The sequence below is a fragment of the Lodderomyces beijingensis genome, assembly GCF_963989305.1.
Source record: "Lodderomyces beijingensis strain CBS 14171 genome assembly, chromosome: 1".
Classification (NCBI taxonomy): Eukaryota; Fungi; Ascomycota; class Pichiomycetes; order Serinales; family Debaryomycetaceae; genus Lodderomyces; species Lodderomyces beijingensis.
Window position 1 is genome coordinate 841,427 of NC_089970.1, and position 12,388 is coordinate 853,814.

The window sequence follows — 12,388 nt, forward strand, 5'->3', positions numbered from 1 at the left end:
CATTAGGGCTATAACCACAACGAGAAGACGGAAAAATGCGGAAATACCACTGTCTATTCTGGTGCCTGACCCACAGGCGCCCGACTTCGTGCGCTCTCACTCACTCTTACTCTCTGTCTTACACACACACACTAACTGAGGAGGGCTTGCGAGCTACCAGATACATTTTCAGTGCTATTAGAAAAAATTTCAGTAATTTCGGAACCAAGCAGGGGTTATACCAAGGTACATCAACGCTCATAGATCAATCACAATGGCTTTACAAGACGTCGTCACCAGAGAATATACCATCAACTTGCACAAGAGAGTATGTCCAACGTTCCAGGCAGGAAGTGTATCCTTTTTTTTTTGAAGATTTTTCGGAGTTGTCAGCGCCATTCTTTTTAGAAGGTGGATGGAGGTCTGGACGAGTTTAGAAGTCAAGACACCTTTTTTTTAAAGAGAAGTCGTGAGTTTCTGGATACTCAAGAGACGAGCGAGGTGGTGAAAGGAGACTCCGCTTGGATCAAGCTGGGAGGAGGAGAATGAGAGCAGAACCACATTGAATGTGGCATCAAGCTCAAGCACTTGAAAATGATTTTCTCGCCAGGTCAACGCGGCAGAAAACTCTATCCCGTCAGAACCGCAAGCAAGCAGTGGCTTGACCTTTAATCGCCCGAATTTTCAAAAAATTTTCAAAAATCAAGCGAGTACTTGAAGCACGAAAATACTAACTTTACCAATTCTCTTTAGTTGCACGGTGTTCATTTCAAAAAGAGAGCCCCAAAGGCTGTCAAGGAAATCAGAAAGTTTGCCACTTTGCACATGGGCACCACCGATGTCAGATTGGACCCTAAATTGAACGTTGCTTTGTGGAAAAGAGGTGTGCAAGGTGTCGAGCACAGGGTGAGATTGAGAATCTCCAGAAAGAGAAACGACGAAGAAAATGCAAAGGAGAAATTGTTCGCATACGTTGAACCCGTAATTGTCCCATCCACCAAAGGTTTGCACACTGTTGTTGTTGAAGACGAAGAGTAAAAAAAAAAGACAGGAAAGTTTTTCAATTTTAGAGGGTCATTTACGTTTTTTTTTTCAGCGGGAGGAGAAGATGTCTCGAGTAATTTGTATAATAATTTCATGAAAAAGCATCGAGCTATGTGTGTATTTGAGCTGTAGAGGTTATTGTCAGGTTGAGCACCTACTCCCCAGCGGATCAAGTGGGTTGCAGAGAGATTGACCGCAACTCTTTTTCGCGTCTCTCTTGCGAGTTGTCTCACCGAGCGTCACCTTCACAGTGGCAAAGCGAGGTGACCCAACGCAGAGGATAATTGGTAATAGATCATCAAGTTTTCTTACGCAAAGACCTAGCCGATGGCATCAATCTTGAGCCGGGAGCGATTCCATAAACGAAATTACTTTTCTAAAACAAGCTAGTTAGTAATCCTCAAAACATAAACAGATTTTCAAAAAAAAAAACCACAGTACGACAACTTGTCAGTGTAACTATGACTATAATATACCATATCATTGCCAGCAGTCGACCTTATCAAAACGATAAAGTGATAATGACCAATAATTTCAGCTCTTAATCGGTATGAAATGTAAAAAATAAAAAGCTATCATCATCGTTGTCTTGGTAGTAATCTATGACTGACACATACTATCGGTACTAGGCAAAAATTTACAGATTTGCGAGTAGAAAGAAGAGTTGGTTCCGATGGTGTGGTATGGTGTGGTGATGAAATTTTTGATTCTTTTTCTTTTGGTTCTTTTTTTGTTTCTGTCACGTGACGTGAGAGAGAGAGGAAGCGTGAGTTGATGGTGATGCTGTTTTGGAGCCGAAAGTTGCAGTGTTGGACTACTGTAGGGCATTCAAGTTCATAGTTCAGGTAGATGGAAATTGGAACCCAAAAGTAGAGGCTACAATAGCTTTACTGTGTGATTTGCAAGTGGGTTCAAGCGTTTTGGGTCGGAAGTTTTGGAGCTTGAAAGTGACACTCCCACCACCTTTCATGGATACGGGAACGAAGTTGAGTTCACGGGAAAACTGGAAAACCCAGCCTTTGGACTTTTACAATGCGGCAACGTCACTTCGTTCCATCCGTCCACGCAAAACTCGATCCCTTCCTGTCCACATGTCAAGAAGAGCATCTTCCTCATCGCTCAGATGCTTCCTCGGCTACTAGCTTGCATCTCAGCCGATGGCTGACAGTTGGTAGCTCTTCCCCACACAGTCCAATTCTTTTCTTCCCTTCTTCTTGTAAATTTCACGAGTTTGTATATTTGCACCGGTATGGTGTATGCAAAGCAGCTTCCAACCTTTCCGAAGCTAGCATCTACGAAGAGACCCTCAGATAATCACTAGATCAGCAATAATGCCACTGGCGATTGCTGCCCCGGAGGCGAACAGCAACTCTTCTTCACCACCATCATCATCGGCCGCGACCGTGGCCAACGTTAGCATTGTCAACGACCCGAAGCTCAACGAACATGATGTCCTCGAACTTTCAAAAGACGTTTTGGCCAAATTGTTTCCTCAAATTGCACAAGAGGACCTCGTGTATCCCTTCCACGCTCCGTCTGACTTGTTTGTGCTTGTGAAGCTATTAGGTGCTCCCGATTATTTCAAAAAGTTTGTCGTCATAAAAGTGGACAGAGTTGTGTTCAAGAGCGACAATTCGATTACCCTCATAAACAACTCCAATTTGGCCAAATTCGACAACGATTCATTGACGTTGAACAAGGCCATAGTGAAATCCGTGGACCTGAAACTCATCCCACCCTTGACTCAAGTATTTGTTTCTGTGCCAAATGACATCTACCACCTATTGCATGACAAGTCGGAACTGTCCGTCAAGCTGCTCTTTGAGACGCAATTCTTGGCCAAGAACGGCAACGTTGTCAATGAAGGAGATTGTATAAGACTACTTAACGGACAAGCAAACTTGTGCGAGCCAGTAGCCCAGGGAAGAGTCGATTCCAAGACCAACTATGTCTTGATAAACGAGAGCGACCTGCCTGCAAACCAAAGATCAATCTTGAACGATGACGACGACGGCGACGAGCAAGAAGTCGACGCGGACGAAATTGAGGATTTCGACTTGTCCACTTATTTATCGTCGAGTCTCACGTTTGACAAGCGCCAATCACTGGGAACAACCAAGTGCGAGTTCTTGGTGAGACCTTTGCCCGAGAGAATCAATGTCGAAGACATCCCCTTGAACTGGTCTCAAGAGGATCCCGAGTTGTTTGTGTATGTGAACAATGCCGATTTGATCAAACTCGGAATCCCAATATTCAACGGAGACTTGGTAAAATTGAAACCATCATCATCATCATCACCATCTACTTTGAATGCAGTTATTGTGCGAATATTTAGCTTTACAGAACCTCAAAGTTCTTTTGAAACTGGATTCATCTACACTTCGCCGATCTTGCTCCTCAATTTGGGATTGCAGCAAAACACAAAAGTGGAGCTTGAACCAGTTGCTCAGGACTCGATTCTCGATGCCATTCCAGTTGCGGAATCTGCCACCATCTCCAGGGTCAGTTCCCAAATAACAATGGATAAGACATACCAAGCAAGCTTCTTGTCAAGTTTGAAAAGCATTCTCAGCAAGCAACGAAAGTGTGTACAAGAGGGCGACTACTTTCCTGTCGTGATTGACACGATTTTGGCAAAAACTATCTTTGACAGTACTGCGGGCGATGCCTCCAACGACACCGAGAGCAATAGTAATAATCATAATAATAATGAAAGCGGTGCAGATGTTATACCTATAGGAAACCCAGATGCTGTCGCGTGGTTCAAAATTACAGAAATAAAAGGCTCCAACGAATCTGAGACTAAGCAGTATCAAATCGACCCAACAAAGACAATGCTCGTGTCCTCTGGAGTTGAAAGCACTAAATTGCCGACTAACAAGTATCACAGATGGCATCAGTATTTGGGTTTACCGCCGATTTTCAACTATGCAGAAAGCGATGACTTTAGATTCGCTCAAGAGTTTACAAAAATCTTGTCAACATGCATCTTGTCGAAGCTCAACTTAAAAACTTCGATACTTTTAACTTCCATGAGCCGTGGTATTGGGAAAACGACTTTGGTCAGAAGCACATGTTTGGAGTTGGGGTTGAACTTGATTGAACTCGACTGTTTTGACTTTATAAACCCGGGACAGGAGTTGAAAACAATTGGCCACATCAGCGGCAGGATTGACAATTTGATTTCTCCGCTGGCCTCCGCCGAGTCGTCTGCATCTGCATTCCATGTCATATATTTAAAGCATATGGAAAACTTGTGTCCCAAGACGGACGACAACGACCAGAATGCAAGCGTGTTTACCTCGCTTACATTGAAAGTGGTGCAAATGATTAGCGACTACTTGCTGAAGTACCGCAATCTTGTTGTGGTGATGAGTTGCAACGATTACGACAAGTTGAGCGACACGGTGAAAGCACTCATCAAGTTCACCATCGAGTTCACGGTGCCCACCGAGAATGAGAGGTTGGAAATCTTTAGATACTTGATCAACAACGAAAAATCTAGAGTCCCTTCCAACAACAATAAACCAACCTCGTATCCATTCGTCATTAGAAAAGATATAAATTATAAAACACTAGCATTGCAATCGGCAGGGTTAACTCCGCGGGACTTGATCTCAATTGTGAAGAAATCGAAAAAATTGGCGATAAAACGGTTGTTTAAATTGGCCAGAGAATGCAACACATCTGTTGAGCACTTGATAAACATTGGCAATGGAGGGCTCATGACGTGGATACCGGAAGATTTTGAAGCGGCAATCAATGAAGCAAGAAGTCAGTTTAGTGACTCAATCGGAGCACCACGAATCCCCAACGTCAAATGGGAAGACGTGGGAGGTTTAGATTTGATCAAGGATGAGATCTTGGATACCATCGATATGCCGTTGAAGCACCCGGAGTTGTTCAATAACGGATTAAAGAAAAGAAGCGGCATCTTGTTCTATGGTCCACCAGGAACTGGAAAGACGCTCTTGGCCAAAGCGATCGCTACAAACTTCTCGTTGAATTTCTTTTCCGTCAAAGGGCCGGAGTTGTTGAATATGTACATTGGTGAGTCCGAAGCCAATGTGCGTCGAGTATTTCAGAGAGCGCGTGATGCTAAGCCGTGCGTCATCTTTTTCGACGAGTTGGACTCGGTTGCTCCCAAGAGAGGCAACCAGGGCGACTCTGGTGGTGTCATGGACAGAATCGTGTCTCAATTGCTAGCTGAGCTTGACGGTATGAGCAGTGAAGGAGGCGATGGTGTCTTTGTCGTTGGCGCAACCAACAGGCCCGACTTGTTAGATGAGGCCTTGTTGCGACCCGGAAGATTCGACAAGATGTTGTATTTGGGAATCTCCGATACCGACGAGAAGCAAACTAAGATCATGGAGGCACTAACGAGGAAATTCCAGTTGGACGAGAGCGTCGACTTGTCCCGCATTGCCGCGAAATGCTCGTTCACGTACACCGGTGCTGATTTCTATGCGCTCTGTTCCGACTCGATGTTGAACGCCATGACTCGCGTCGCTAATGAAGTCGATGAAAAGATCAAATTGTACAACGACGCAGCTGTCGCGGGGGGTAAAAGTGAAGTTAGTTCACGATGGTGGTTTGATAACGTGGCGACTAAAGAGGATACCACCGTGGCGGTGAAGATGGAGGACTTTGTCAAGGCGCAGGATGACTTGGTGCCGTCCGTTTCCGCGGAGGAGTTGCAGCATTACTTGCGAGTCCGAGAGAACTTTGAAGGCGGCAAGGAAAAAGCACGACAAGAACAGCAGCAGAATCATGACCACGTTGCTGACTCTCATCGGAGCATAAGCGTATCGAATGGCGCGACAGTTGTCAACGAGGACGAAATCCCCAATGGCGCAGTGGTTATCGATGAAAAAGACTTGATTGATAACATCAGCAATCAAAATGGCCACAGCTAGTATTTATTCCCACCTGAGTAGATCTATACATATATATACAAAAGGTTGGTTTCTTTTTTTCTTTTTCAAAGGGGATATTTCGGTCTGTACACTTGTCGAGCCTTGTCCCTTGGCGCCCACACCTTCTTCCGCAACGACCCCAACTGCTCATACGATTCAAGAACAGCCTTGATGTTTCTTCTCCGCTCGCGCATGGGGTTCACCTGCTCGACCAAGTCCTGCTTCAACCGTTCGAGCGGCTCATTCAACACACTCATGAATTTCACCGTTGAAGGGTTGGTGTTCTTGATAATGTGGTACAGAAGCTTCCATGACTTGGGCCGACTTTGCGGCAAATGGTCGTACGATTCGCACTTGTCTCCAAATATATTTTCCCCCATGGTGATGGTGTAAGATAAGAGCTTTGAAGAATGGCTCAAGGTACTCTTATTGAGACGTTCGACTTCTTCCACGTGGTTCTTGAAGTTTTCAACTCGTTGCGTCTCGGAGAGTGTGTCTCTGAAACTAGTGGGGAACCGATCTGAAATCAGTTGGATTTCCTTGACATCGGCTTTTGACATGGACACCACGTAAATGTCGAGCACGGTGCATTTTCGAGCACCGTGCTTGCGTGTTTGAGCCACGAGTCGAAAGGGAGTTTGGTCGTCGTTTAGATCCTTGAGAATATGCTTCTTGAGCAACGTCTCCCAGATTTCAATCGAGAATTTAAACTGGCTGTCGGCAATCACCGAGGGCATCTTGTCCCTGTCGACGAAATTTGCAATGTGTTGTGGATCGGTGCTTGTTAGTTCAGAGACTGATTTGTCCAGGTAGTACAATTTGTCAATTTCTTCAAGTGGCAAGTACTCAAAGCCAAAGATTTGGTTGACGTTGTGGTAGGCTATGAATATCCCGTCCATTTGGCCGATTCTCGCTTGAAACATGTACTTCATCATGGCACCCGTGCGGATCAAGTCAACAAATTCGCGCTCGTAGCTTTCAAATGGACCTTTAAGTCTGAAAATCTGGTAGTCGGTTTCGCCCTGATTGGGGTCTTTTGAATTGTGTCTGATATTCACCGAGGCTCGCGTTTTCAAGTCAAATGTCCCATTACCAGGTAACCTTTCATCGAAACAGTCCAATTGGGACCGCATCAAGAAGCTGCCAAATGAGGAATAGTTATAGGCATTAACCGGCGGAGGCGTTTCCGCGTCGCTTTGTTTGAGATACTTGACGAATTCCTTTTCAGGATTGGTTAAAAGGGTTTCTAAACAGTGTCCCATGGCACTTAGTAGAATCTCGGAGTCGCATGATTTGTCCGCCAGCAAAGAATAAACCGTTTTTGTCTCTACCTTTTCTTTTTTTTTGTCCTTTTCCCCCTTCTTTTCGTGTTGTTCTCCTGCGCCCGATTTCTTCATGATGAATTCCCCCTGGGGCTCAACAAATAAACTAGCGGGCAACTTTAGCCCCAACCCGCTGAAGGGGATCTTGCCAAACCGATCGACATTGAATTTACTATAGTTGTTCAAGAGCATGTAGAATTTGCTCAACATCGACGTCATCGACGAGGTGCTCGAATAAAACTGCTTCTGGTGTCTCTGCGCCTGCTTCAACATCTCGCTATCTTTCGAAGCCGGCGTGAACTGGGCAATCTTGTCGAAATCGAAATCGTCATACTTGATGACATTTTTCAAAAAGGGCGAAAAATTGTAAACTCGAGTGCGTGGATCTTGAAGAAAATGAACACCTGGAGAGAATAGCACCCGGTCCAAATTGTGTGCCAAGGGTGGAACTGAACCTTTCGGCGGTGCGATGCATTGCTTAACGGGATGTCTGAAGCTGCCCTCGGGCGTGACGTGCCTGGTGTCGATATAATGGCTTGCTATATCCTCCTTGTCACGTCCATGGCGCAGCAGACCCGGTACAGGTACAGACTTTCCACGAACTTGAAACTTCTGGGCTCTCGCTAGTTTGCGGTTGCGTTTGATCTTGCGGTTGCGGTTGGAACTGGCTCCGCTTCTATTTTTAGTCTCTTTGCTCTTGGGCTCGATATATTTTGAAGATGATCTAGTTGTTCTTTTCGACAAGTGGGCCAAGTTGTCTATAATTTTGTGCGCTCGCCGTTGCGAAGCAAAATTTTTATCTTGACTTGGACCGCCTGCATTTGCGGTTGAGTCTTTGGGTTTAAACGGTTTGTTCTGGGTGAGTCGAACATTTTTGGACGGCAGCAGACCCTTCTTGGTTGGTGGTGATGCTGCAAAATTTGTCGAGTGAGACAACCGGTTTCCCCAATTATGTCTCAAAGGAAATTTGTTTAAACCCTGGGGGATTTGCGAAATCCACCCGCATGGTAAACCTACATTGCTCAAACACGGCGAACGTAGTCGATACATGAGTGTTGTCGTCCTGGGAAAGAAGTGAAAATCGTGGGATGCCTGGGATCTGCTGAAAAAGGAAGAAAGAAAAAAAAAACTGTACGTACTCATCGGGATGCGCGCCGCACGAGGGTTTGCTACACGATGGTGGTCTGTCTATGTGGGGAAGCGATGATGTTTCAACAGTAGAGCCAGTGCTGCGAGCCTTTCATATCTACCATTGCGCAAGTCAACTGACTCGTTGACTTGCGTCAGCTTCATGGGTGCTCGTGTTGAGGCTAAAGAAACAGAAACAAAGCAGATTCGGGCGTAGGACTCAAACATCAAGAATCACCACCGAGTCACGCTTTCCAACGATCATTCTCCAATATACCACCCCGGAGGTTGAGACAAAAGACCTTGTTTCCTTCTCCAACCACCATCCTGGTGTCATTTGTTTTTTTGCTCTCTTTTTGTTTGAAAAATGGGTCGGGTCACCCACCAACATTAGCCAAAGTCGACTCCAAGATCCGTAGTTCACGATCAACAACCTCGCACCGCCTCTGCATCTCCTCCACGCAATTCCCACCACCACCACCGCTGAAGGCAAGCTGAGACTTGCGAATCATCCTCTCGACCCTCGCACGCCGTTCATCCAACAACTTGCAATTGCGCGCAAACTCGCGCTGGAGGAACACGGTAGCTGAGTTCTCCAACTCGTGAATCGTCGAGATCTTATCTAATAAGCTCGTGGCACTCGTTGACGAGTTGGATTCCACGAGTTGGATTATGAGATGGTGCAAGTTTCGCGAGTGTTTGCTTGATGTTGCTAGGTCTCTTTGTTGCTCTGTTTTGGCGTTTTGGAGGATTTCACTGTGAGATGACATAATTGGGGCACGTTGATTCAATGACTCGCAATTCACGGTTAGGTTCCGGGGGTAGAAGTGAAATGGGTTTCCTTATTGCGAAAAGACAACGAGATAGACGTATTTCTCCAGATTTGCGGAGTTTCTCACCTAATGGAACTCGGGCGTCACGTGAGCTCCCAAACATGGTTCTGTTCCTCTTTTTATCATTCTTGCTTGTTGTAGAGCTTTTTCAGGTACCACCCGCTAGCGTTCCAGGAATCAAGATCGATTACCCTATTAAAATGTATATTAATCATTACAAAAGTTGTAGCAAATGAACACCGGTATATCAGAAACGAAAATGTATGCCAGAAGAAACAAACAAAGAAAAAAGAAAACCTAGTGGAACAAGAACAAAACAAACCAAATCAAGTCAGACTGGACTGGTTAAGCGACACCGCGAGCAGCTCTTTCCCACCTTTCCTCGGCGATCCAGCCCGCATTGATGATCTCGATCAAATCGCCCAAATTGATGTGCTTGTCATCTTTCAAGCATTTGTTCTTTTCCACAAGCGAGGTGTATACCTTGACATAGTTCTCCTTGGGGATATAGGAGATGGACGATGCAGCAACTCGTTCTCTGATTTTTCTTGGGTTATTTGTAGCTTCCAACCATTTGAGACGACGGTATTCCCACAAAATGGACCCGACATTGACTGAGTTTGACTGGGGTTTTGAATGATGATGGTGGTTGTGTTGGTGGTGGTGGTGGTGAACTTTGGTGGTTGTAGTGGTACGTGAATTGGCATCAGAGTCCGAGTTGTTATTGGTGGTAAGCAGATGTTCAAACTCGCGACGCAAGGCCGCGAAATCAATTTGTTGGAACTTAACGTCACTACTCGAAGATGACGACTCGCCAGACCTTTCTTCAGCCTCTATATCTGAGTCGTCATCCAGGTCAAACTCATCAAGGTTTTGATATCTTTGACACTGTTGAGACTGTAGTCGGATAACGTCCTGCAAAGTTGTCCTGATTTTGCTATTCAGGGGCTCGGAAACCATTGTGGTGGACGAGTTGTTATCATGGCTGCTTCTCCCCGTGTGGCTATGCTGGCCAAGTTCAGGGTTATAGTAGGAATACATTTTGTCCAAGCTCTTGAATTTCTTGTACTCTTGCAAGAACTTCTCTTCTGCGCTCTGATAACCTTTATTTGACTTGACAATCTTATCAAATGTCAACTGGTCATCTACTTCGGAGTCGACAAATAGCTCTTCTACGATATCCTCCGCGTTGAATACTTCTTCCGAAAGCGATTTTAGTTTGTGGATGAAATTTGAGATTTTTTTGAAGAACCCCGGGGAAGCTGTTGAGGAGGTTATGGTTGTAGAGGCTATTGTTGGCGCTGGTGGTGGTGCTGTGTTTAAAGTCGCGCTGGATTTCTTCTTTGACGGCACAGCTGGTGTTGACGCAACCGTTGAAACAGTAGTATATGCAGCCGAAGACGTGGGGGTGTTGGTGTTGTTGTTGGTGCCAAGTGGGGACAAATGGGTTTTCTTTTTCTTCTTCACCGGACTTGGTGAGAGGTTACTGCTGGTGTTCCGTAGCTTTGGGGTCGATTGTGCTTTTCTTAGTAAGGGGAAGGACGGTTTTTTGATTCTTATCGTATCTGCTTGTTTAATAGTGTCGTAGCTTTGGACCTGGTTACTCATGGACGTTGTAACTTTTGAAAACACAGAAGACCCCTGACCAGAACCGCTTGTGGTTGGGGGATAATTTCTTTTTGGGGGTTCGTGGTGCTTTTTTGGTTTCTTTTGACTTGGAGGTACTGTATAACCTCTCGATGTTTCCAAAAGTGGTGGTGGTGGGGGGGAAGGGTACCACAACAACTGAGCTGGAAAGCTAAAAAGACCTGGCTCACGAGTATGACTAAGCGACGTTGGTATAAACCCGGACGGTGTATCTATGGGACTAGAGCAAGTTATCCCCTGCGATACTCCGATAAACGGTGATGTCTTGTGATGTTAATAATTAACGAAGAAGAAGAAGAGGAAAAAAAAAATGGGTGGGTTTTCTTCGCTCTCGCTGTCTCGCTGTTGGCACGAGGATCAAACAAACGAAGGGCAGGAAAGGAAAAAAATAACAAACAAGGGCAATGGGGGGGGGGGTTTCAGGGAGTGGGCACCGTTGGGGCAAGGAGTTGTTGGTTGTAGTGCTAGTGCTGGCGATGTGATGAAGATGATGTGGAAAGTGGCGGGTGGGTATAGGTAACAAGAGTATAACAAAAGAAAATGGAATGGGGGAGTTGGGAGTTGCGTTATGTAGATGCAAAATATCAACTGATCCCAGACAGAGGAGTATATATATGTATATGGGCAGAAGTATGCAAATGCCGAGTATCTCGAGTGATGGCAGAGCCAGGAAGAACGGCACGGTCTCGCAGGAGCTGATGTCTACAGAATATCGGGATTATAATTAAGAGAGACACCCTCTCTTTGACTCTACAGTTTCACACACCATGCCACACAGTTGTAACACTATCGGCAATGAGTAAATACGGCTCCTGTGTCGGCTGAAGACAGGGGTGGTTAGGGAGCTTGGGGTCATGGCCCAGTCAGTCGTTTTGAGCCTGGTGGGTGCAATTTCGGGAGATCCGCAGTCGAGTCAGGGAGCTACCGCCAGTTCCTCGCTAACCGCTCGAGCAGAAAGGAAGAGAAAACTTATGGGCGGTCACGTGATTTTGCAAAAAGAACACCAGATTGCTTTGGCACTCGGCGCACTACCCCCACTCCTCAACATTTTGAAATGTGGGGTCACTGCATTTGGTAGCGTGAGTTTTATCGATCCCATTTCCAACTTCCCCCCCCTTGTCAGCGTAATTCTTGTTACGGGAAATGGACGTGGGGACAAGGACTTGATGTGTTGGCAAAGAGACCAGTAGCATCTGGTCCAATAAGAGCCCGACGTCAAGCACCGAACGGGAGAATAAAATAAGGCGATAAAAAATACAGCCCATACACACATGCTATCGCCCATCATTCGTAAAAAGAATATCTCTGGCGTATATGTATGCCATGCAGTTAGCAGCACGTTCCACCAGCACTGGCGTGGTGTGCACCGTCCCCCGCCTTCGAACATCCCGCCCCATATGGCACGCCGCCCGCCCCATGTTTCCACCACTCCTCGCCACGAAAAAGATGGGAGAGCTCGCTAGTCTCGGCAATCATGGGGTCCATTTCAGTTCGTTTACCTTTTCATTGTGAAGGCCCC

General features: G+C 45.9%; 6 protein-coding genes across 6 annotated transcripts; 2 read left to right on the forward strand and 4 right to left on the reverse strand. All coding sequences in view use genetic code 12, as the record gives it.

Annotated features, from left to right (window-relative positions):
* Positions 1-253: 253 nt before the first annotated feature.
* LODBEIA_P03510 (60S ribosomal protein eL31) lies at positions 254-1,017 on the forward strand (the record flags this gene model as incomplete). The annotated part of the gene is made up of 2 exons (XM_066973628.1): positions 254-307; positions 733-1,017. The coding sequence occupies 2 exons, from the start codon at positions 254-256 to the stop codon at positions 1,015-1,017; spliced, it is 339 nt and encodes a 112-aa protein (XP_066827289.1).
* Positions 1,018-1,391: 374 nt separating this feature from the next.
* On the reverse strand, positions 1,392-1,851 carry LODBEIA_P03520 (uncharacterized protein; the record flags this gene model as incomplete). The annotated part of the gene is made up of 2 exons (XM_066973639.1): positions 1,392-1,399; positions 1,641-1,851. 2 exons carry the CDS (start codon positions 1,849-1,851, stop codon positions 1,392-1,394), a joined length of 219 nt encoding a protein of 72 aa, XP_066827290.1.
* A 503-nt stretch (positions 1,852-2,354) lies between these two features.
* Positions 2,355-5,939, forward strand: LODBEIA_P03530 (uncharacterized protein; the record flags this gene model as incomplete). The annotated part of the gene is made up of 1 exon (XM_066973650.1): positions 2,355-5,939. The coding sequence occupies one exon, from the start codon at positions 2,355-2,357 to the stop codon at positions 5,937-5,939; it is 3,585 nt and encodes a 1,194-aa protein (XP_066827291.1).
* A 65-nt stretch (positions 5,940-6,004) lies between these two features.
* Positions 6,005-8,311, reverse strand: LODBEIA_P03540 (uncharacterized protein; the record flags this gene model as incomplete). Its single annotated transcript, XM_066973661.1, has 1 exon — positions 6,005-8,311. One exon carries the CDS (start codon positions 8,309-8,311, stop codon positions 6,005-6,007), a length of 2,307 nt encoding a protein of 768 aa, XP_066827292.1.
* Positions 8,312-8,766: 455 nt separating this feature from the next.
* LODBEIA_P03550 (uncharacterized protein) lies at positions 8,767-9,159 on the reverse strand (the record flags this gene model as incomplete). Its single annotated transcript, XM_066973672.1, has 1 exon — positions 8,767-9,159. The coding sequence occupies one exon, from the start codon at positions 9,157-9,159 to the stop codon at positions 8,767-8,769; it is 393 nt and encodes a 130-aa protein (XP_066827293.1).
* Positions 9,160-9,567: 408 nt separating this feature from the next.
* LODBEIA_P03560 (uncharacterized protein) lies at positions 9,568-10,830 on the reverse strand (the record flags this gene model as incomplete). The annotated part of the gene is made up of 1 exon (XM_066973683.1): positions 9,568-10,830. One exon carries the CDS (start codon positions 10,828-10,830, stop codon positions 9,568-9,570), a length of 1,263 nt encoding a protein of 420 aa, XP_066827294.1.
* Positions 10,831-12,388: the final 1,558 nt, after the last annotated feature.